We start from the raw sequence: 25519 nt of genomic DNA, 5'->3' as shown, positions 1-25519 counted from the left end.
ATTGACACATGTCAACTCTACTATTCTAGAATTGGAAAGTCTTTACCTATATTGTTATTACCAAACTCAAAAACAGTGGTTAAATAAATATCAAGCTCCAAGGTGGAGTCTGATATTCCTTTTGGTTTTTTGCCCTTTTATATTATAATACGATCACCATAACTAATATTTTAGATTGGTGATGGGGCAATAGATGATAGAGAGGAAGAAGAACCACCTTAGTTATCATAAACTAATGAATATTTAGTATAAATTTCTTTAATTAAATTCATAATGATAGTTATAGTTAATGAAATATTAACTTCATTCTCATAATCTAATTGCATACAATCATAATATAATGTTAAAGAATATATAATACTATCTAATTTAAACCTAGGATAAAAAAAAAAAAACAAGATAAATTTCTGAAATTTCTTTGTAATAAATTAACCATTTTTTTTCATTAAAAAAATAGCTTCTTTTAAAATAACATCTTGTTCGACCTCTTGTAAAGCCGCAATAATATTAAGGACTTCATTTAAAAACAAATAAAAAATGGGATAATAAACCCCACTTAAAATATAAGTTGCATTATTAAATTTTTTTAATATGTTTAAAATTGTCTTACAAATATCTCAATGTTAGAGATATAATGTAATTTGTGGTATATTTTGTGAAAAAAATGTGCATAATAATTCTCTATAATCAAAACACTCATTGAATAATTATATGTTAAGTTTTACCGAGTAGACATATCTTTAAGAAATATTTTTGGTATTTTATTATATATTTTATAAAATTTATCCAATTCTTTCATTGTTTGGGAATATGTCCATAAAATGAAATTGTTGTTTTTATTAGATTAATATAATTATTAAGACATTTTAAATCATCTTATACACATAAATTTAACATATGATATGCACATCTAATATGAAAAAATCTACCACCTAAATTGGGCTTGCAAATTTTTGTTAAATCAATAATTGAGGCCGTATTTGTAGTTATATTATTAAATGAAATTGAAAAAATTTTAAAAACTAATCTATATTCTTTTAATATTGTTTTAATTTTTTTATAAATATTATCGATCATATGTCGCTCATCAAATACCCTAAATGCTAAAATTTTCTTTTGTAATTGAAATTTATCATCTATTTAATGATAAATTATACCAATATAAGAGTAAACTTGTCAATAGTCACTCAAAATATCACTACATATAGATATACGTCTATCAAAATTTGTGGATAATTATATTAGTTTTTTTTATATAAACTTAATAATGATCTTTTTGATGTATTTCTTGGAATAGTTTTATGTACAAGATTTAATACAGTTTTGCAATAATTATTAAAACTTAAATTTTCATCAAAACTGAACGCTAAGTGATCTATTGCTATCATTTTTGCAAATTCTTCTTTATTTTTATTATCTCTATAAATAAATAAAGATTTATGTGGAGACTCATACCCAGTTAATTGTGTTTGGCCTCTATTTTACCCAATTTTTTTTTATGCTTCGACTTCAAGTGTCTTTTTAACGTCTCATATCCACCTTTTTGCTTAAATTTATAAATTTTGTTTACAATAATTGTAAACAATTTCAAAATTACGATATTCTTTTTGTATTTTTTGAAATAAATCTTGAAAATATCATAGGTGAAATTTTTTTTGGGGTATTGTTTCATCTCCACTTGCTATTAATGTAGTTGTTGCTCCACCTCTATATATTGACTTTCACTTTCTTGTACTGAAAAATCTTCTATATTTTGATCTTCATTTATATTTGATATATATGAATATTGACTAAATCTCCTATTACCTAAAGAATTTTCACAATTTGCCTTTTTTTAATAGTAAATAACATTAATTATATAAATAAATTATATAATTAATTATAAAAGATAATAAATAATAATAAATAGTAAACAAAATTAATTATAGAGATAAATTTTATAATTAATTATGAATTGTAAATATAAATTAAAATTTGAATTGATAAAAAATAAAAAGAGAATTTAATTGAATTTTACAGAATTTGATTGAAAGATTTAGTATTAAGAATTGACAGAATGAAAAATGAGAAAGTTAAATGATTGAGTGAGAGAATTGAGAGATTGAATGAATATCTATAAAGAAAATTAAAAAAATTATTTAAAAAAAAGGGGGCAACGGATATTTTGCAAAGTTGCCTTTGCATTAAAATCTTGCGGGACCTGGTCCCTTTAAAACTTAAAAAATAAAAAAAATTTAATAAATCTGGTTTATAAAGTTTTGAACCGCCGGTTTATAAATAGGCCATGAACCAATGGTTTAGCAGTTTAAAATAGAAAAATTGAGATCGAACCATTAAAATCTGGTTTCAATTCCAATTCTATTGGTTTCGGTTTTATACGAGTTGATTTTGGTCCGATTCATGGGCCAAACAAATAGGTCCATGATTATGTCTAATTATTTTTAATAAAACGATGTTATTTTATCTAATAATTTTTAATATAAATAATAAAAAAATAAATTATTTAAATAATATTTTTATATTTCCAATCATACTCATCCTTAGGATTTTATTCATTACTGTTGGAGCAACGAAAATTAAACTTCGTTGAGTTACAAAATTATGGATTAATAATTCACTGCTACTGCACCATTAAATAAGTCAAATTCAAATTTAAATTCAAATTAAAAGTAATAAATATCGAAAATTTCGGACAGGTGGTGAAAAAATTGCCCTTTCTGAAGTTTCAAAGTGGGAAAACATTATTTAATAAAATTATATTTACATATTTTTTATACATAATTTAAAGATAAAATAATATCTAATCATATAATAATATATCATCTATATATTTAAATTATGTATTAAAAGTTTGTACATATAATATCTTTCAATACAAGCAATATTATATATACTCACTTTAGATACATAATTATATATACACTTATATGTGTAATTATATAATTAAATATTATTTTTTAATTTAAAATCAATCAATTAATCAATCATATGAAAATATATATATATATATATATATATATATATATATATATATATATATATATATAATCAAAAATAAATATATATACTTCTATTAAGGGGTTTTACTGAGTACTGGCTGGAGTAGATATATATTATGAACACATGCTATTTTGAAAAATTGTATGTCCGCAATTGTAAGAACTTCAAGAACAATATTTTTCAGGCCGAAATTACTATTTTTCTTCCAAGGATTGACCGAAGGATAAATTCTCCATCTTTAAGTTTCGTAAAACTAAATTTTCACCTGTCATTCACTTTTTTTTTAGTGAATTTGTTAGGTTTTTATTCAAACAATAACATTATGTATATTTAATTTGAATATATAAATATACAATAAAATTATGTGTACAATTTTTGGTACACAATTTATATACACAGATAAGATGTTATCATGTGATTAGATATTTCTTTATCATATGATAACATATATTTTAAAATTATCTAATTATATGATTATGCATCACTGTATACATAAATTGTGTATCAAAAATGGATACATATAACATTGTTCATAAATATAGACACATTTATATGTCTCATCACATAATTGATTAATTTTGAATTAATGATAAAATAACTTCTAATAATAAAATAACACATATAAAATGTATATATTTGTATATCTAAAATAAATACACATAATATTACTCTTATTGAAATAAATGTTGTCTTTTTAATAAAATTACAAAAATATCATTATCATTGATTGGAAATATCAAACATATCCTTACCACAAAAATTTATTACATAGACTCCTAAAAAAGATCTAAACTCAAAATTAATTTTAAAATATTGTGTTTAAGCCAATATTTTTAGGACGACAATTTTATTTTTGAAACTATTAAATTGTAGATGACTGGTATTTTAGGTTAGTAGGAGTTTACTTTGAATAATGTTTTATTATTAAAATTAAAAGATTATTCTAAGATAGATTATTTGAAATATTATTGGATATAAATAATTACTATATTTGATAAAATTTAATAGATATAAATAATTATTGTATTTGATTAAAGGTAATAAAACAATACTAAGATATAATTTTACTTAAATATCCTTAAGAATAATTATTTTAAAATATATTTCATATTATTTATTATATTAATTAAAACTAAGGGTATTTTAATCTTAAAAAATTAATAAATAAAAATAAAATTATAATAAAATCAATAATTTTTTATAATTTTTTAATACCAATGATAAATGTGACAATTAATATACCACTTATATTATCTGTTATATCATTATTGAAAATAAGATATTTATGTAATAGTTTATTATTAATAAACCAAACAAAATAATACAAATAATAAAATATAGATTATCAGAGTAATTATTTTACACCGCAAACCAAACACCCTTATAACCCATACAAACAAAACACATGTACATTAAGGATAACTAAGCATGTTTAATTACGGCACCCTAAGCAACCTTGTAAAAACACATGAGAATCGGAGCTTGCCGGTGACGCCCGTACCCGATAGCTAGCTCTACCATGACTCACATGCACAACACGGACAAAATCTTAAACCTAAACACTGGGTGCAGCTGCCGGAGCCAGAACTGGGTCAGCCAAGAACTTCACAGCTTGGGCAGGTCCTGCTGCAACGAAACCAGAGCTTCGAATCTCAGACATTTCCCTTCTTGCATTTTTTCCTCTTGCTTCACACAGCTTGGGAAGAAACACACCTGACATTTAACAAGTTCATCCTTGCGTTAGAACATAATGATAATACTTAATTTTGATAGAGTGTTGAACGAATATGAATATATATATATATATTGTGTACCTTCACCGGCAGCTAGATTGAAATAAAGATCGACGATATTGGGGCAGTTATCGTAGCACTGGGCGGAGCAGAGTTTTTCTGTGAACTTGGCTTCGAGGAGGGAGTCAGAGGAGATGCCGAGAACTTTTCTGTCAAGCCCACAGTCGGAGATGCACTGGTCAGTTTCCACATGGTTCTTTGATTTATCGGCCTTTATTTCAGATGCGGCGCATGTGTATGCTTCTTCTCCGCTCCTTTTCACACGCTTCTCCAGCACACAGCGGTTGCCCGACGACGACACTGCGTACGCACATGTGTCTTGGTTCAGGTTCTCACATATTATCTCTCCTGCAAAATTACCGTCAACACTTACTCATTATAAAGTTGAAGTAATTAATTCATGCACTTCCACATGAACGACTAGAGTTGGACCCTGATGGAGTTGGCTTGGTCTTCAAAGCTGACTCGGCTTGAATTGTTCAAATGTAATTTGAGTTGAGCTCAAGGTGGTAAGGTTCATTGTTTTTTAAATCAAGCCAAATTTATGAGTTAAAAGAGAATTTGGTTTAATGTTACTCGATTGATTTGAGTTTAGTTTAAAAATCATCAAAACAATATCATTTTACTTATTATTCAATAAAATGACATTGTCTTGCAAACTTGGACTATAAGTCTAAGCTATGAATTTGAATTATGAACTCTAATCAAGTTTTAAATTTCAAATTTAAGAACTAAACCGAACTCAAATTAACATTAATTTTGGTTAGACGAGCTCAAACTAAACTTGAGTCAGGAGGTGTTTAATTAGGTTCAAACTTGATTTGTAACACGATTCAAATCATATCAAACAATTATAAAAAAAATATCGTTTTGCCCATTATTGGGTATGATAAAACGACATCATTTTGTTAATAAATCATAAATTTGAGTCAAGTTTGAAACTTCGACCTTAGGGATTAAAGTAAAATAAAACTTTGGGCTCAATGAATTCAAACAAAATGCAAACGAGGAACTCTAACTAAGAGAAATTCTGGTTTGATTTGGTTTGTATGCACCCCTATTCAAAACAACTCAATTGCTAAAAAAAGCTTACCGAGAGTTCCTTGCACAAAGAAGGTAACTGTAAGGACGACAACGAAGGTCTTAAGGCCAAAATCAGAAGCCATGAGAGGAGTTGTAATGTAGATTAAAGGACAGAGGCAAAGTTGGGAGCAGAAACTCTGTGCTTGGAATGCGAAGAAGGGAGATTCCTGGTGTGGCTGAGAAGGGCAGGGGGATTTATATTATTTCAGTGGAAACTGTAGCATGGAAAAATCAAAGAAGGACGATGAAGGACTCGGAGACAACGTGTCAAACATTCAGAGCCCAAGATGGCAAAGTAGGCTCAAGCAAGCAGTTGGTAGGTTTGAATTCGATTTCTGTTCAAAATAAGCCGATATTTACAGACAGTCAATATGTCAAGCGCCATCAATGCCGATTACCTGGGTTTTTTAAGTTCCTCGCGTTTGAAAAAATGCACATGCATTTTTACTTTTCAGTTCGATCATCCTGAAATCAACATACGGGGTTATAGAATTATCATCTGTTAAAGGGTCGATAAAAATCAAGATGAGTTCGAATGCCCCCAAGTTTAAGTTCGATTTTAATAAAAAATAATTTAATTTGAGTTTGTAAAACCAAAATCAAGTGTGATTCAAACTCAACTCAAATTGATTTAACTCGATTCAATTAAAATTTAACTTAAATTCATGACTTAAATTTATAATTTAAATTTATAATTAATTATCAAAATTATGTTATTTTACTTAATAATAAATAAAATAATGTACTTTTATTAATAAGTTATAAATTTGAATTAAATTTTTTTGCTTAAGTTTAACTCATTTTAAATAATAAATTGTCATTATTATTGATAAAACAATATTATTTTATTTAATAATTTTTTATATAAATAATAAAAATTAAATTATTTAAATAAATTGCCATTATTGTTGACAAAACGATAATTTTTATGTTGATTAACAAAATTATGAATTAATAGTTCATTACTACTGCACCATTAAAGAAGTCAAATTCAAATTCAAAGTGATAAATATAGAAAATTTTGGACAGATGGTGAAAAAATTGTAGTTCTTGAAGTTTGAAAGTGGGAAAACATTATTCAATAAAATAACGCTTATATATATTTTTATACATAATTTAAATACATAAATAATATATTATTATATGAGTAGATGATTTTGATTTAAAGATATAATAAAACTATATATACTTATTTTGAATACACACTGAATACGTGTCATTAAGTTATTAGATGATTTTGAATTACAGATAAAATAATACCTAATTATATAATGATATATTATGTATATACTTATTTATGTATTAAAAAATGGGTACGTATAATATTATTCATAAGTGTATATATATTTATATATTCATAATAAATACACATAATTTCATTTAAAAGAAAAAAGAAGGATAGAATATAGGCGTTTTACCTTTATACTAGACCTGGACTGGATATATATTCTGAGCATATGCTGTGTTTAAAAATGTATGTTTGTAATTGTAAGTACTTCAAGGACAATATTTTTCTGGTTGAAATTACTATTTTCCTTTGGAGGATCAATGGGAGGATAAATTCCCACTTTTAAAATTTTAAAAAATTAAATTTTTGCCTCTCTACTATTTTTTTTTATTGAATCTATTAGGTTTTTATTGAAATCAATATTTTACATTTTTATTAAAATTACAAAAATGTCATTAACATTCACTATAAATATCAAACATATCCTTATTATAAAAATTTATCCCATAAACTCTTAAAAAAAATATATAAACTCAAAATTAACTTTAAAATACTATGTTTTAATCAATTTTTTAGAGCCGTAATTTTATTTTTGAAACTATTAAAGGGTATTTTGAATATTGAAGAAGTTTAAAAATACTCTTTTAAGTAATTTTAAATTTCCATAAACCTTGAAAAAAAATCTTTCAACACCTCTAATATTTCAAAAAATCATTATTCACCCAAAACTTTTGAGAAGAGAATACATAAAATAGGGAAAATAAAAATAAAAAAGTAAAGAAGAAAATATGAAATAGAAAAAAGAGGGAAATATAATATATATATATATAACATTTTTAACCTTTCACTTAACGAAAATCATTGTCAAAAGTGGATGAAAAAAAATTCTGGTTTTTCCAAACTTAAAAGGTATGAATTTGTCATTTCATCAAACCATGGGTGGAAAATAATCAATTGGCCTTATAAACAGTGTTTTAAAAACTGGACCGAACTAGTCGGTTTGATCGATTAAACTATAAATCAATCTACAATTTAATCCAATCTATATATAAATATTGACTTGTTTAAAACTCAATCAAACTCTATAAATCTATTGAACTAAAGAAACTATTTAAAATCAACGAAATTGGATTTATATAACACTACACAATTTTTATCTTATTAAAACGTAAAAGAGTTACAATTTGTCAAATTTTAATTGAATTAATAATAAAAATTTTAATTAGTTTTTTTTTTTGTCTATTTAATTAACTTTCAATTGTTTAATTAATATATTTAAAATTATATTTTATATTTAAAAAAATATAATAAATGTTTATACAATTTAAGAAATATATAATAATTTAACAATAAATTTAACCGATTGATTATCCAATCGAATCAATCAAGTCACAAATTAGTATGATAATTAGTTTGACCCAATTTTGAAAACATTGCTTATAAAAATTGTAAGTTGAGCTTAACACGGCTCTTCAAAAGTCATCAAAATCGTTAGTTGTGGGGTAGTTTTGTTTTGCTTTAGTCATATTTCTGCCATGAACATGTTGGGTGGATTGAACACGACATGTACTGATGGAGCCAAAGCGAAACCATAGCCGTCGCCAATTTTATAGTTATGGAAAGCTACTTTTCTTCTCTACTGTTGTCAACCTTGGAAGAGATATGGTCAAGGAAGGCAAGCATGCTTTCCCATTTGAATTTCCACACTTCCTTCGTTCTTGGAAGCTGCTAGCTTTGTAACTATATTCACTTTTGAGGACCTCATTTTCTTCGTGCTATAAGGAATATAATAAAATATTTTATATATCTAGTCTTGGATGTTTAATTGAGTATTCAAATGATATTTTATTATATAATTGATTAATTTAAATTAAAGATAAAATAATATTTAATCATATAATGACAGATCTAAAGATACAATATAAAGATAAAAAATTAATAAAAGTAAAATTATATGGGGTTAATTAAAAAATACTGAAATATAAAAGAAAACAATGTAAAATTTTAGGGGTAATTTTGGCATTTCAAATATATTAAAATATTAATTTTTCAAAGGGTTAGGTATAGGGCTGGATTTGAGCCGAGCCAGCTCGAGCTCGGGCTTGGCTAGGCTCGATCGAGCTCGAGCTGGCTCAGCTTGGCAGGACATATTTTTTTAAAAAATTTTTATACAAAACGACGTCATTTTGATCTATATATACACAAAACGATGTCGTTTTGATATGAAAAATGAGCCGAACTAAGCCAAAAACGAGCCGAACTCGAGCCGAGCCGAGTTCAGCTCGAGCTGAACTCGAGCCGCCCCTAAATAAAGCGAGCCGAGCCCGCGCTGGCTACGAGCCGAGCTCGACTTGGCTCGAATCCAGCCCTAGTTAGGTAACCCTTCTTGACCTCATTTAGGTCTATCACTGTATTTATATGATAACATATTATCTAAAAATTTATTTGAATATTCAAAACTACGTTCACATATTATTACTATAAACATATAAAGGGTTGTTTGATTTTTTCACGAAATAACATATATGTCATTATAGATTAACAATCTAAAATGAATATTTTTATGTAAATGAATCATGAAATTTACATAATTAATTGATGGAAAATGTTTTTATATGGAAAAACCCTTTTTAGGAATTGTTTATGTAAAAAATCTTACATCAAATAAGAATCCAAGGTGTTCTATATCAATATATATCGATAAAGGTTAAAGCATCAGAAGCAACGTTATATGTAAAGACAATGTCAGATAATCTCTCAAAACCTTCTAACTGGGTATTGTATTAATACTATAAATCTCATGTTAAGTTAAAACCGAGATTAGATAGTTCTCTTTTAAAATAAAAACTGTGAAGACAACAACGGTAAAAAATAGACAATAATTTACAGTTTTATGTATTTTTTAGGTAATAAAATTATATATACATATTTTTTATATATAATTTTTATATATAAATAATATATTATAATTTTAAATTAAAATAAAATAATATTTAATTATAAAATAATATATTACCTATATATTTAAATTATATACACGTTTTATTAGCCGAAAACCTATGCTAACATAAAGAAACATTTCAACGTGCAGAGTCAAAATAGTCATATTTTAGTACATGGACTAATATTCTTCAGCCGTGATTAGCGGGTAACAGATTGAAAGTGATGTTCTGTTAATTTAGAATTAGAATTTAGACATAGACTAAATTGATGTCCATTCCATTGTACTTTCCAAAAAGTTAGGCTGTTCCGAACATTTTGGGTACAAATTTGTCAGGGAATCTTTCTCCCAAGTCAAGTCGAGACAAACCAAGCAAAATTAGATTTTGAAATTATCTTCCTTTCTTTGACCTTTACAAAGCCATCGAGATCGACTATATTAGAATATTACATTTACAAATTATATTCGTTTGATGTCTTATCATATCATATCATTTCAAAAAACTAAATTAGAATATTATATTTACTTCCTTAGTAAATTTTGTTTAGTGAAATGGTAAAAAGGTCTTTTCACATATATTTCATTACTTTTTCTATTTTTTATGTTTTTCCCTATTATTCTTTTTATTTTATTTTCCTCTTATTTTTTTTTTTTTCTCTTCTTAAAACTTGATGGGGTGAACTGTAATTTTTAAAAATATTGGGGATGTTAAAAAATTTTTAAGAGAAATTTTTAGCAAAAAGTTTGGGGTTTTTTTTAATTTTTAATTTTTGAATATGTTCTTCAATATTTTCAAAGTTTACATTTACACTTTTTAAATATTTGTCTAAAATACAATATTTAAAATTTGATTAGAGTTTTGATATTTTTTAAGAGTTTAAATGATAATTTTTTAAAATAGTAGTGATATATTGGTAATTAGACGTATATATTAAGTGTTAATGGTAATTTTGCATTTTAATAAGGGTAAAACAATCATTTTCAGAAAATCAAACAAATTCTCTAATAAAAGTGAATGATATGTAAAAATTTGATTTTTTGAAACTTAGAGAGTGGGAAATAGTTTTTTGGCCTACTTTTCATGAAAATGAAAAAAAAAACAAAACAAAACAAAGCACATATGGGTGATGATGAACTCACATATGAAAACATTTTTTTTTTGTAATTCAAAAAAATAAAGTGATAATAGAATATTTTAAGGGTTAATAAAACTAATAAAATATTAAAATTTATAGAGAAAAGATCACAGTAATTATGAATTCGATCACTATATCTCAAAGTTTATTGGTCAAACTAATACAAATGAGATTCCCGACTAACCAAAAAAAAAAAGTGTTGATAGAAAAAGAGGAAATTAATATAAAAAGTATAATTATAATTCAAATTTACAACCAAAAAAATTATCTTTATGCTCTTCTTTGTATTTAAAGTGTTTTTTAAATTATCTTTCTATTTAAAGTTAACAAAAAAAAAATGTTGGGTAAAAAGTATCATTTTAAAAGTTTGAGAGTGAAAATTGTTATTAAAGCAAACTTTGATTAGAAAATAGTTGTTCCTCCAATTCAAATCCACAATGACAAAAATTTCAATATGATGCTTTAAAAATACAATTTCGCTTTGATCTGTATGAACTATCATATCGAGTACAATATTATCTTCAAAAGATTTTTTGTATTAATTTATGTAGCCCGCTCTAATTCTACACCTTCGACACGACAATATGAGCTGTGTCAGGTTATGCAGGTTAACACGATTTGGGATTAAAGAAGTTTGGTTCAAGAAGTATGATCTACAAAAATGGCATGACTTAGAAGGGCTATGGGTTTGTGACTCTAGCCTTGTTATTGGATAGATTGGCATGACACACAAGACCTATAATTTTACTAGCCTTAACCCGACATACCATCGCTTATGAACATATCTACTACACAATATCACAGTTATCCACTACAAATAAAATAATTAGATATAAATTAAAAATAAATGCCAAATTTGCTAAAAGAGATCCATTTAGGTAACGGAGATAATATTTAAAAAAAGAAAAGAAAGACGTATGTTTTCCATTCAAAACTTATCTTAATAAAACTTTCTCACTCTCAAAATTAAAAGTTAAAAAAAAGTGATAATAGAAAAATAGAAATTAATATAAAAAGTATAATTAAAATTTAAATTTAAAATTAAAAAATTATCGTTATGCTTTTCTTGTATTTAAAGTTAACAAAATTAATTAAATATCAGAAAAAAAAAGTATTATTTTCAAAGTTTGAGAGCGAAAATGTGTCATTGAAACAAAATTTGATTAGAAATTAGTTGTTCCTCCTATTCAAATCTACAATGACAAAAATTTCGGAAACATGCTTTAAAAATAATTTTTCACTTTGATTGGTATAAACTAACATATTGATTACAATATTCTCTTTAAGAGATTTTTTGTATTAATCTATGTAGCCCACGCCAATAGCATATGTTAAACAAGACAATGAGTTGTGTCAGGTTGTGCGGGTTGGCAAAATTGAAGGCTAAAAAAGCCCAACCTGTAAAAAGGCCCACAACTTGTAAAAAGGCCTATAGAAGTATATTTTAGAGCAGCTATAAGTTGTGTCTGAGACCTTCCTTTTAGAGAGATTGACACAACATAAAACGCCAACAATCTCACGAGCCTTGGCCCAATGCGACCCGTGAACCCGATAAATTACACCAAATTAGGCCTATGTAGGTATGGTATAGAGTAGCCGTAGGTTTTTTTCCAAATTTAAAATTGTCTTATTAGCCTCTTTTCCTCCTCTAAATCTTATTCTCTTCCTTTTTTCCTCTTTCTGTGTCTTAGAATAGGCTCACGAGCCTTGGCCCAATACGATTCGTGAACCCGATAGATCACACCAAATAAGATCTATAGAGATATGGTATAGGCCTAACAAAATTTTAAGGGGCAAATTCTTATTCAATTTTAATAAAGATAATAAATTTTATTTTCATTTTTTCAATGGCCTCATCTTATTAGTTAGAAGATTTCAATAACAAAATTTCACGTGTCTTTTGAACTTGCAAGATTGAAAAATGTTATCATGGAGATGGAAGCAAATTAAATCGTGTCTCAACATTTTACAAGTGAAAATTCAGTTCAAATTAAAAAAAATAATTCAATTTAATTTAAAAAATAAATTAATCTTTTTTATTTAAACTTAATTTGAATTTAAAATGAATTAAATATCCTGAATTAACTTTCCGAGAATAAACAGAAAATAAAAAAGGAGGTTTCAAGGGCCCAACCGGGTTCGAACCGGTGACCTATTGATCTGCAGTCAATTGCTCTACCACTGAGCTATGGACCCCAACTGATGCTTCAATCAAAATATTAAAATTATATTAATAAATATTATAACTTACCCTACCTGTTCAACGCACTCGTCAGTAATGTTTCTTCCCGCCCTACTTTGTCCTGCCGGCTCTCGCTTTTCTCTAACCAGTGAAGAGTAACCAAAACGAGTGACGATGGTGGTGCCTCAGTACGGCATCAAGTTCGCCGTCCACATCATCACCAATCACTTCGGCGATCGAGTCGCTGTATCGCTCTCTTCTCTTCCTCTTTCCTTTATTTATTTATTTATTAATTTTTATATGTGTGCCTTGATTTCCATTCGATTTTGACTCATTTTACTAATTATTTACAGAAAGTATGTGAATGTCTTCTCCGTCGAGGGCCCCTAAACAGACCTAATATAAAGCGATATACCGAGCTCACTGATGAACAAGTCAAGAACTCTTTGCTCGTCTTAATTCAACAGAATTGCGTTCAGGCTTTCATCGTCGAACAATTAGGTTTTCATTTTCTCTTTTTGCTGTTCTTTGAATTTTTCTAAACATTTGTTTGGTGATTGTGTGTGGATTGTTTTATTTTTATATATTTTGTGTGTGAAGGTGGTTTTGGAGATGAGCCGAGGCTGAATACACAGTATGTGGCATTGTTCGATAATATTCTTCATCGCGTGAGGTTTGCCAAGTTTTTGACAATTGCGTCCCAGGAATTTGATAAACAAGTTAGTTGTTTTAATCTTGCTTTGAAATTTTAGATGTTTAGGAATGATAAATAGAGTGGGGTGAATTTTTACTTTTTTTGGTTTCACAGTGTGTAGAGCTCCTTCAGGGGTTGCTTGAACATGGTCGGCTCACACTGAAACAAATGTTTGAAAGAGCTAAATCAAGTGAGAAAGAGGGCAAGTCATTTTTTGTTTTCCTGTTTTCCATTTACTTTATCAATATCTAGTATATCAATGATTAGGGGTACTTCTTTTTTACTTCCCTCTTTTGACCTGTGTGACACAGATTAAATTGACATTGCATCAAATGTATGATATTGTGAACAAAATTGGCTATGATTGTATAAGTTTCTGAATTTGTACAAGGTTTCTCGATATCCTGTATTGTTGTAATTTTATTTGTGTAAGGGTTTTTTATGGTCATTCATTCTATTTCGACGTGTTAAAATATAGATTGTTGCTCTGTGAAATATACTGCATAAATTGAATAGCCTAAGGTGCATTTAAAGCAATCCATCTTCAGTTAATTTATGGAATATATTCCTCCAGGAACATCTGTGGTTCTGGATTCTGTTCGAGAATCTCTTTCTAAACTTGCAACTGCTCATTATGTTGAGCGCTGCCCTGCCCCTGAACCACTTCTTATGGCAGCAACAGAAGAAGAAACTCCTGCAAGGAAGCGAGGTTCTAAGTCCTCTAAGGTATTTTCATATTCATTTCAAATTCATAAGCTTCACTGTTCTTGCTCCGGGGCTGGATGAACTGTTAGTCACTATGTCTATTGACATTTCTTAGTGTGTTCTTGTTGATTGCAGTTCAAGTGCGCCTTAATTATTTTCCCTGTCTTAACTAAGATAATAGAGTTAATAATCTTGTAAAAAATCCAATAGTGGGGATATAGCCTGTCACAGAAGCTGCATAACAGGCCAAAGAATATTTTGGTGTTTGATTGATGCTCATATTTGTGTCTCTTGTTGTCTTGTTGTCTATATGTAAAGAGGGCTAAACATATTCTAAGATGTGATTATCTTCATGGTCTTTTAGGCATCTCTCGGTAATAGATGTGCCCTGGGCTTTGTTTCAGCACAACATGGTAAACCAAGGACGCATTATACCACATACCACGTGCTAGATTAAAAAAAATGATAATAATAAGAACAATATAGATTTATATTTTTTTAAGAGTTTCATTTTATTGATTAAGTGCATTATATAAATGTGTATTTAAATCTTTTGCATAATAAGCTTTGTTTTCTCATGTCAATCCATTTGCAAAGTGTGATTCTTTAGTATTGTCTTTTGGTTGGGATAAGATTTGACTGTGAGCTTGTATTTGCAATTAAGAATTAGGCTAAAATAAATGGAAATTAACCTTTGTTTTTTTGGCCAAAATGAAGAACCTTTATATTTTGAAAACGAACTTTTGGGATCTTTGGCATCAGAATTGTTTAGAATTGCAACTTGTTATTGAAGATTACCATCTAATTTTGAATGTAAATTTATTATATAAACATTTTCACTTTGCTTCTTCAATTCATTCTCAGTTAGTTGAAGAACCAGAAACAATTGAACAACGGGCTGTAGCAGCAGCAGCGCCTGTAGAGACATTGAGATTTTCAGTTATAAGTACTGATTCTGGTGTTCATGGGGAAAACAATGACAACAATTTGACTAGCATAACTGTTGGACAGAAGGTTGGAGAAAGTTTTTTTTTTTTCCCCAAAATGAAATGTTTAATCGTATACTTATAATTTTCTTATTTTATAGCGCAAACATAATGCTCTGGAGTCAGATGAATCCAGGACTGCAGATGAACTAACAGTTCTCTACCGTGCCAATTTTGAGGAATTTATTCGTCATCTTAGGCATAAGGTTGGTTTTTACTTTATTTTTAACTGTAGATCTAAATTCAGGAATTAAATATTCACGTATAAGATGTTCAGGTTTAAACTGTCATCATGCGAATATTGTGTACTCTCTTAATGGTTTACTGGTTATTAGACCTGGGGCTAGTGTTCAAGTATCTTAATAAATTGCTTTCTTGAATTTATTGGGAAAGTATATAATTTGCTCAATCTGTAGCAATTTACCTCCTTAGTAACTTATCATCTGGAATTTTGAAACAAAAAGTGGCTTGCACTGCACTTGACTGTTTTAGTCAAAATAATTTTGCTGTTGTGGGGATATTTCTTCTATTCTGTTCTCTGACGAACTGGATTTTCACATAACCTTCATCATCCCTTCTATTTCTTGAACAGAGGAAATATACTTCACTAACCCTGTCATATGAGGTGATAATTTCAAATTAAATTTCATTAACCAAAAGTTCATAGAAGAAGCAAAATAGAGCTGGTTGAAACTTTAGGGGTTCTTTGTTGCCCTTGCAAGGAGAAAACCAAGGCTCAAGGTGGCGCAGCAAGGAGAACAAAGGAGAACATGTAAATATCAAATAGAAGACATTCCCACCTTTTATAATTGCTTTATAGGTGTTGTTAATTTTTTTCGTATGGACCATTTTAATTTAATGTGTTGTCAAAGTCTTTGACAAGACAAAAAATAATTATCCCATTACTTTTCAGTATGTTTCCTGCATACTATTGGATGTCCTCTGATCATTTATGATATTCTAGGCTTGCATCGAAACTGTGAGAGCACGTCTAGACGATGGAGCTGCCACTGTTCTAGGCGCAATGTTGGAGGCAACTAGAAGTTCTGAGCAGAAAGTGAAAACAAGATATTCAGGTTCCTTTAATGCATTCTTACAATACTAATGTTTTTTCACTTTTTCATTGCTTTTCTCTGTTAATTTCTTTTGGGGCAATGAATCTAGTGTTAACATATACACAAGAATGCAGGCAGATTAATGAATTTTATCCATTGAATCATGCAACTTCCTTGCAGTTCCGTTGTCACTGGGTTCCATTTATGAAGAGGTAATAAAGAGAGAAGCAGGTCGTAATATGACACTTGATCATGCCAAAGCTTCCCTGAATCAGTTGGGTTATCCACCACTTGTGAAAGAATCCAATGGTTCATATAGCATTGGTACCTTCTTTGCTCATTCAATCTTGTTTTGGATGAATGGTTTATTCTTATGTTTTCTATACTAATTCATATTTATTTTTCAGAATTTGAGAAAATCATTGAACTAGCTCAGAATGATGAGGTACTTTCTTTTCTCTTCTTTTTCGCTTTTATTTATTTGTTGTTTTTAAATATATGAAGTAAAAATGTACTTGGGTTTTAGGTAAATGTGTAATGTCATTTTTATATGGCAGATGGAATCAGTTGTACTTAAAAAATATGGGAGGGATGCTTATAGAATATTCAGGTTACTGTCAAAGGCCAATTGCCTACTTGAAACTGACAAGGTAATGATTATTAACTGGTGCTTGCTTGTGGCGACTTTCATTTTCCCTTTGAGTAGTTTGACTAATTTATCTTGAAAAGGTTACTCACTCCAAGCTGGTAATCAGCCACAAGAACTATGAGTTGTGAAAAAATTCTTGACTTACATGATTATGCTTTTATTCTTAGTCCATTAATCTTATTGTAATTTTGAAGATTTCAGATATCACCTTCGTTGAGAAGAAGGATACACTAAAGATTCTTCACAAGATGTGGAAGGATGAATACTTAGATATGGAGGTGCATATCTTTTCCTGTCTTTGTCTTTGTATTGTATGTTAGTCACCTCTCAGGCACATAAATACATTTCCAATATCTGTTAGGTCGCCTAATTTTCCAAAACACTGGTATTATGATTAGTATAAATGGTCATCTGATTCTGGTGTGACTTCCTTGTAAAAAAATTCACAAGCTCCTGCTTTTGACTTCATGGATGTATCATTATGTCAGTCTTTTCTATTTCCTCACATTTTATTTGAAAGTGGTCGGTGAACAATTGCTTGAGGTGACATCATTGTAGAATTGGGGACCATGGGTCCAAAAGTTCCTTTTTGTCCTTTTCATCACTTTTGCTCGTTGTGTATCACCCTTTGAAGTTCATAATCACAATAAAAAAAATTTGGCTTAGGTTGAATGTTTTTTGTGATTTTGCTAGAGATCTTGAGATCTAATCTGAGTCACACAAAGTTGGAGCATTTATTTAAAAGAAAATTATTAACCTATGTTAACGCATACTTTAACTAGTTTTATCTATGGGCTTCTACAAAACCAAGTTTTGTGAAACATTTTTTCAATATTGCAGTAGGAAACTGCTCTATAGTAGCTATGGCCTTTTACTTTAATCTGACTCTTTTGTTGGCCATCTGAGGTATGATCATAATTTATCAAATTTAATTGTGATTCATATTTCATTTCTATGAACCTTTTCCTCAAATATTTTAATTTGCTGTTAATGTGAAAGAACCATAGATGTGTAGTGTCGATGTATTTTGTGTTTTGGTGCCTTCTTGAAAGATTGTTTCCCTAATTTAGAGATATAATTCATCACATTTCATGTAGGCTTGCAATTATGAACCTTCTATCAACGGTTGTTAAGAAAACATGATTTCTGTAATTTAGTAGTTCTGCCGTATTTTATGTGAATATCCTTTTAATGGAGCATTGCCATTTTATTCATGTTATACCTGTCATTTGGAACTTTTAAGTTATGCAATATAGTTAATTATTATGGTTTTATGAACTTCAACTTCATTAGAATGTATTTTCCCCTTCCAGAAATTATTTATGTCTGGAGCTAGACAATCTGTGTTCTTCTTGTGGAAGGTCAATAAGACCACTCTGTCTCGGTATGTCCTTGATGAGATGTTCCATGCTGCCTTAAATTTGAGTCTTCGATTGGCTCATGAGCTGGATCAAGAAAAAGAGGTTAGTTTACTCTTCTAACCAATATAAACAATACTATTTAGGATTGAAGTCCAATGGGGCCTATGGCCTTCTACTTTTCTATTCTTTATGCTTTTTTGTTTTCCACTTCTGCAAATTATCAGTTTCAGTCCATTGTTTTACACATTGGGATACGCTGATTATTATGTTTCCCAACCTGCCAAGAGAAATAGGACACCTCATCTGACTATTCAAGGTTCTGAGGGGCCTCTGACACTATGTTCTTTGTTCCTATCTTGTGATATATGATGCCATATGACTTCTATTCCGATGTAAATGTTATTGCAATTACCTCAGCAAATTGCATTGCCTATGAATGTTGACTGAAATTGACTATTTATTTTTCAAGGCATTTGTTTGTTTTCAGTGCCCTCGGAACAAGTCTTTGAATTTGTTTTGTTCTTATCCACCCTATTGCAGTCATTCCGATCTCTATAGTTTTGTATTTGAATGTACTGATCATATGCTGTGTGAACGTGTTTCAGTTGTTAAACCTCCCGGCAGACAGGCGTACTGGACACCTGCTTGATAGATACAATCGACTAAAAAAAGTCAGAATACTCTTGGAGTCATCACAGATGAAGCTCGATGATGCTATCATGCTTTTCCATTACTTTTGACAGCAACTTGTTGCTCACAAATCGGTATGAAATAAAATTCATACTTGTTTTGGAATGTCTAGAGAGATGAACATAGTGCCTTGTGGAAGCATAGTGTAGTTTTTTATATATGAGAATAGACCAGGAGTTTACCAAAATCCAAAAGGCTCTGCAGGAAAAAATTAGATGGTTTTATTTTTGGAAAATTCCACTATTCAGGAGTCTAAATTACATGTCCTGTATGATAGATAATTCATGTAATAATAATGTGATATCACATTATTAAATATTAATTTATTTTTAATTTAAATTTATCTAATTATATGTTAATATGTTACTATTATTTTAAATGATGATATGTTATTACGTGAGTAAATAATTTTAAATTGTATATAAAATAAAATTTTGATTATATTATAATCCATCAATATTTGTTTTGTTATTATATGGTTTGATTTTTTTTTTGTGCTTTTAAATCCTATTAAATTAAAGTACAATTTTATATATATCCAGTTTTAAGTTTTAATTATCTAATTGACATATAATTTTATGGTTATATATTATTTTATTTTTAATTCAGAAATTTTAATCACCTAATAAATTATCCAAATGGCTAATTAAATACTTAAATTTAATTATACATAATTTTAATAAATTTATTGTCTGTTAAGACACCTTGTTTTGTAAGGCATATGCAAAACAATAAAAATATATATATTCTTTTTTTTTTTAGTATATAAAATAGATAATTGATAATATATTATTATATAAATAATTAATTTTATATTAAATATAAAATAACATTTAATCACATGATAATATATATTTATATATTTATTTTATGTATTTAAAAATGGAACATGTAACATTATAGCACGAAAAAGCAGGCAGCCGCTCTTTTAAAGCTATAGTTGATACCCTAAACAGATTTGTAAAAGATTATCAAAATATAATTAGATCTAAAGCTTCTGGAAGGCATACTCTATACCTAAACATTTTCAAAGAGAGACGATTAAATTTACTTTTAACACCTTTGATCAATTTTCTTGATTGATACAAAGTAAATTAATTTTAAGTAATATTAGCCAATAAATAAAATAATTTATTATCATATAATTAAATAATTTAATTAATTATATTATCTCTAATTAAAAATCATTTAATCTCGTAATATATTTACTTTCATTAATATCTAATTGTCTGTATAGGAAGTACTATTAAATAATTATTAGTAAAAAAAAATAATTACATCAAGAAAAGAAATTCATTATCTCCAAATTACACAAAACAAAACTTTCCTCATTATTTTCTCTAAATAAAAGTGTAATGTTATGTATACACACTTTTGAGTATACAAATAGATACACATATGATATATTATCATGCAATTGCACATTATTTTATTTTTAATTCAAAATCATCTAATCATATGATGACACATCATGTGTGTACCTCTTTGCATACTTAAAAAGTATATGCATATTGTTTTATTACTAAATTAAAACAGAAAAAGAAATAAAATAAGATCATTTCAATTCAACCTCCTAGAAATCCTCTCAACCAGAAATGAACCAACATTCCAAACATAGCCTTTACCTAAAAACAACCTAAATATGTGTTTCAAAGTTTCAACTACCTCCGTTAACTACTCTTAAGGCAATGGATACTTCATGAACTACCCACCACCCACTTCATACATTAAAAATCTGATCACATGAAATTCAATTGACTTTTCTAAATTTAACATATATTGATATTAAATATTTATAAAATTATAACTGTGACATAAACAACAAAATCAACTATGAATAAAGAATTAAAAGGAAACATGATATGAACACTCTACTTCTCTTACTGAAAAAAAGAGCAAATTCTATCCATTTCGATTAGTAAAAATGTACTGATTCAGACTATTTACTTTGTTAATGACTATTGGTGGCTACTTGTAAACTAATTTCTAGTCATCAAAAACATCACTTGTTATGAGCAGACTACTGATCTTACTTATTTTGTCTACTTCGAAATGACTCCCTGGTTACTCCATAATAAACTGGCTGACTTCCAGAAAATGTGATGAAGTTCCAACCAAAGACTGATCCACCCACGATGTAGCTTTCCCGACTCTGGCCAATATCATCATTCTTCTTCTCTGAGCTGAATCCAGGTGTTTGAGGCTTCTTTTCTGATGGTTGCTCCTGAAATTTTTTGGGTTTAAGTAGCTCCGATTGTAATTCCTCTTCATGTTCAATGTGGTCTATCTCAGCAATCATCTGTCGGTACAAATCTACTATAAGCTTCATCTCTGCATGCAGAAAGTACATGCCTTATTATAAATGCTTTCAAAAACAATACACACTAAGCTTATCTTGCCTAAAATTGCACAAGGCAAAACCCTATATATATATATATACACACACACACACACACACACAAGTGATGCAGTGTAGCATAGTATTCTTCATCAGGATACTTGGCAAACTTCAACAGAAAGCATCAGGTTACTTAGCCAGCTTGTATATAGTGACTAGACTAGTTCATGTTCTACAACATTTATCATAGAATGAGTATCGAAATAAACCCAGTTTTAGGCTCCTAACAGATAAGCCAACAACATTTCCCAAAAAAGTAAGCCAAAGCCAAAATCCTGGTTCATGAATCAAACAAAGAAGGCAGCTGGCTAAATCCCATCAATTGAGAAAAAACAAGACACCATACAATTTTATGAATATGCGAGTACGTTCAACTCACAATAGATGTCTTAGGAAACTCACGTTCTTTTACTTCATGAGCAGCTTTGCAATTTCGAAAGTCAGGTGTTTGGAGAATCTACACATTAAAAGAAAATTAACTTTATATGTGGCTCTTCGCAAAAAATTATATGAATTGGGAAAAAAAAAAAATAATAAAGAGCTGGATATTTCCAGGACAAGTAGTAGATGAATTAAAATGAGAGACGACACATTGCAATAAGTATTAGAAGAATTAGAAGCACCACAGCAATAAGTACTTAAACATATTAAGTCCTACAAACTGCAGTGATCACCTCAGTATCAGTTCACACAACATACCAAAACATTGAATGCACCAATTATATATTAAGTATGCAAGTTGTATTGGTAAACACTATTACATATCTGTATGAATTTTTTCCTATTAGAGTACCATCAACATTTAAAGACCTGAAAACTTAAAAAGTTTCTTAACAAGAAGAGCAAGTCCAGAATCAAAAGATGCAGTTGTTGGGTGGTAAACAGGTAAGGTGGGGGTGAGGGAGAAATACCAATCAAATGCATTAAAACGTCATTCATCAAGTAAGTGAAGCACATTAAGTCAGGCTTGAATTTTACAACAACAATTAAGATGATAACAACTTGTCTTGAGGAAGCCTGACCTTTTAAAAGAAATTGTCAAAAATGAAAATCTGAAAACAATTGTTATCAAACTCATTCAGAAATCCTCCCTACATACGTCTTAAGTTCAACACAAGAACAGTGTCTACTTCCCCTTATGAAATTCTTCCGTTAAGAGCCTTACTTGACTCAGCTAATACACAACTAACACTCTGCATCAACATGCTCCATCCCATATGAGTATTAATCAAATTCCAGTTAGGGAGAAAACAGTCCAAAGGATTTGTGAACTTGAAAATAAGATTGTTACCAAACAGAGATTGAAAATATCAAACACAAGGAAAAAGAATACTAGATATACATGATTTGTCAAAATTCCTACCAACTTCAGTAGTCCAAGCCTAATTCTCATTTAGGTATTGAATCCTTTCACAACCTTCTCCTAGTCCTAGCTCCCATGCTATAAAGAAGAATTTCCCCCCTTACATTTAGCACTCTGTTATAACTCACAACTCCGGTAACAATAACGGTTCAAAATTAAACTCCTGAAATATTTCTTTGTCCTCGACAATTGAAAATTTTTAACACTTAACATCCCAAAGAGCTTGCATGTTATATGTAATAACAATCAGAAAAATACTTCCTGTAACTGAACCCCAACAAATACAAATTGAAGCAAAAAACCCATGATGATCAAATCTCATGCGGCCTTGAAGTAAAATGAAACACTCGAATTAAAGCCAACCTTTGGGGGCAAACAGCGGGCAAAGATAAACCATAGTAGTTCACAAAACGAAAAATCCCAAAAAAAATTCAGTTTAATTACTGAAAATAAAAAAAATAATTAAAAAACCCTTATAAAAGGCCATTCGAATCCGTATGAACTTAGAACCTCCATCTTTGTTTATAATCAACAAGAGAAATAAGACAGACTAGCAAAGAGTAAAACACGAGATAATATTGACAAAACCAACCAAGCACAGTATGTGAAGAGAATAAAAATATACTTCTATAAAATGGGGACGAAGTTGACGAGCGATAAGACGGATTTTGTAGTAATAGGAGGCCGGGAGCTCCGCATTTTGATTGAGCTTTCTTTTCTTGGAATGAGAATTCGCAAACTTGGTTACCGTATCACTTGGATTCGATTCGAGTTCTTCCATGGTTACTTCGAGAACAGAAATGGGTATGGGCTTTTCTTCCTTCTTCGTCTTTATATTTGATTGCCCTAAACGGGCAACGCCTCTGATCTTATATGAGTTTCTTTTTTTTTTTTTTTTTTTTTTAAAATTTAAGTGAACAATATGATTTTCCTTTTTTAATAATTCAGCACTCCACTCGTATTTATTATTCAAATAAATCTAGAATATAGTAATTAAATTCATAATTATATATATAAACTCAAGGCAAAGAAATTTAAATACAGTAATCAAACTTACAACCAAATGAATAAACTTAGAATATATTAACAAACTTACAATCACTATAATAGATAAATTGTTATAACTACTAAAACAAATAAATTAAAGTTTTACAATTATATTAGAAGTTCAAACCCAAATAATTAAATTTTAATATTTTATTAATTTTTGAAATCGTCGTAGAATATTGATATTGTTGTTCAATAAATAAGGGTTAATTTCAGTTCAAGTAAATCACATTTTCCCACGCAATGTTTGATCGAAAACATTTTTCACTCCCTCAGGGTCATAGCACAAAATATATTTTGTTTTAACACAAATTAATCATGTTAAGTATGCCACTTTTAAAAATTATAATATCACCCAAAATTAATAAAAATTTAAAAAAATATTAATTACCTTAAATATCAAATTTACATTGCAATGTTCTTCTACTCATTTTTTTGTCATCATCAAGCCCTAGCCACCATTCTCAATTTTGGTGATCTATTTTCAATTGATTTGATTTTTACACCAACTCCTTGTGTTGATCTCATCATATTGGACTCATTCTTATATTGAAATTGTTATTTTTAATATATTTTGTGTCAATTAAAATCTTCGATAATCTATATTGTGTATGGATCTCTTCTTTTATAACTTCATCTTATATCAATTGAGACATTTAGAATCTCATCCCATAGATATTACTCTTCCCCACTTTACCTATTATTAACTTCATCGTCAATTACTCTTCATTTACACTTAAAATCTAATAGTATTACTAATACAATCTCCATTTACAATGCAACTCGATCTCTCTCAAATATCTATCTTACCTTTTTATCACATGATTTTATCATTCTCAACAACCTCTATGTAAATAACTTGATCGACAATTATAATGGAATTCCAATTAGTGGCATTTAGAATTGTATCCTCAATTGTCATTTTAATCGTTAATTTTGAAATTTATAAAACATTTAAATTATATTTTACCCTCATAACGTTAGGGCTTTTCCAAAAAAGTTCGATTTTAGATAAAAAAATGAGATTCACCTTAAATCTATTTATCCACCGGTCATATGCTCTATTAGTATTGATGGTTTAGTTTCAGGGTAGAGAAGTCACAAATCAAATACGACAGACATGCAAAATAAGGATCACAAAACGCCATCGTCTCTGTACTTTCGATGCTTCTCAGTTCTCACTTTCTGCATTTGTACAAAACGCAAAA

The 25519-nt window shown here is 28.7% G+C and overlaps 3 protein-coding genes and 1 non-coding gene across 5 annotated transcripts; 1 reads left to right on the top strand and 3 right to left on the bottom strand.

The window, feature by feature from the left end:
- Positions 1 to 4319: 4319 nt before the first annotated feature.
- Positions 4320 to 6063, bottom strand: LOC123225329. Its single transcript, XM_044649265.1, has 3 exons — positions 5887 to 6063; positions 4815 to 5141; positions 4320 to 4713 (listed from the first exon to the last, which is right to left on the bottom strand). The coding sequence occupies exons 1-3, from the start codon at positions 5957 to 5959 to the stop codon at positions 4556 to 4558; spliced, it is 558 nt and encodes a 185-aa protein (XP_044505200.1). The 5' UTR covers positions 5960 to 6063; the 3' UTR covers positions 4320 to 4555.
- Positions 6064 to 13305: 7242 nt separating this feature from the next.
- TRNAC-GCA lies at positions 13306 to 13377 on the bottom strand. Its single transcript has one exon. It is a non-coding gene; the product is annotated as a tRNA-Cys (tRNA).
- Positions 13378 to 13435: 58 nt separating this feature from the next.
- Positions 13436 to 19862, top strand: LOC123225012 (DNA-directed RNA polymerase III subunit rpc3). 2 transcript variants are annotated; one of them, XM_044648841.1, is made up of 14 exons: positions 13436 to 13609; positions 13717 to 13864; positions 13964 to 14082; positions 14172 to 14247; positions 14632 to 14783; positions 15627 to 15776; positions 15850 to 15954; positions 16713 to 16824; positions 16984 to 17127; positions 17211 to 17248; positions 17361 to 17453; positions 17647 to 17730; positions 18766 to 18915; positions 19419 to 19862. In XM_044648841.1, exons 1-14 carry the CDS (start codon positions 13538 to 13540, stop codon positions 19551 to 19553), a joined length of 1578 nt encoding a protein of 525 aa, XP_044504776.1. In that variant the 5' UTR covers positions 13436 to 13537; the 3' UTR covers positions 19554 to 19862. The 2 variants fall into 2 exon arrangements, with proteins under 2 accessions (XP_044504776.1, XP_044504775.1); XM_044648840.1 differs by having other exon boundaries at positions 14172 to 14259.
- A 1499-nt stretch (positions 19863 to 21361) lies between these two features.
- LOC123225016 lies at positions 21362 to 24124 on the bottom strand. Its single transcript, XM_044648848.1, has 3 exons — positions 23890 to 24124; positions 22304 to 22358; positions 21362 to 21834 (listed from the first exon to the last, which is right to left on the bottom strand). Exons 1-3 carry the CDS (start codon positions 24043 to 24045, stop codon positions 21533 to 21535), a joined length of 513 nt encoding a protein of 170 aa, XP_044504783.1. The 5' UTR covers positions 24046 to 24124; the 3' UTR covers positions 21362 to 21532.
- Between the last annotated feature and the right edge of the window lie 1395 nt (positions 24125 to 25519).

Source organism: Mangifera indica, chromosome 9 (assembly GCF_011075055.1).
Source record: "Mangifera indica cultivar Alphonso chromosome 9, CATAS_Mindica_2.1, whole genome shotgun sequence".
Lineage (NCBI taxonomy): Eukaryota > Viridiplantae > Streptophyta > Magnoliopsida > Sapindales > Anacardiaceae > Mangifera > Mangifera indica.
The sequence above is the reverse complement of the archived record's forward strand: the minus strand, read 5'-3'. Positions and strand labels throughout refer to the sequence as shown.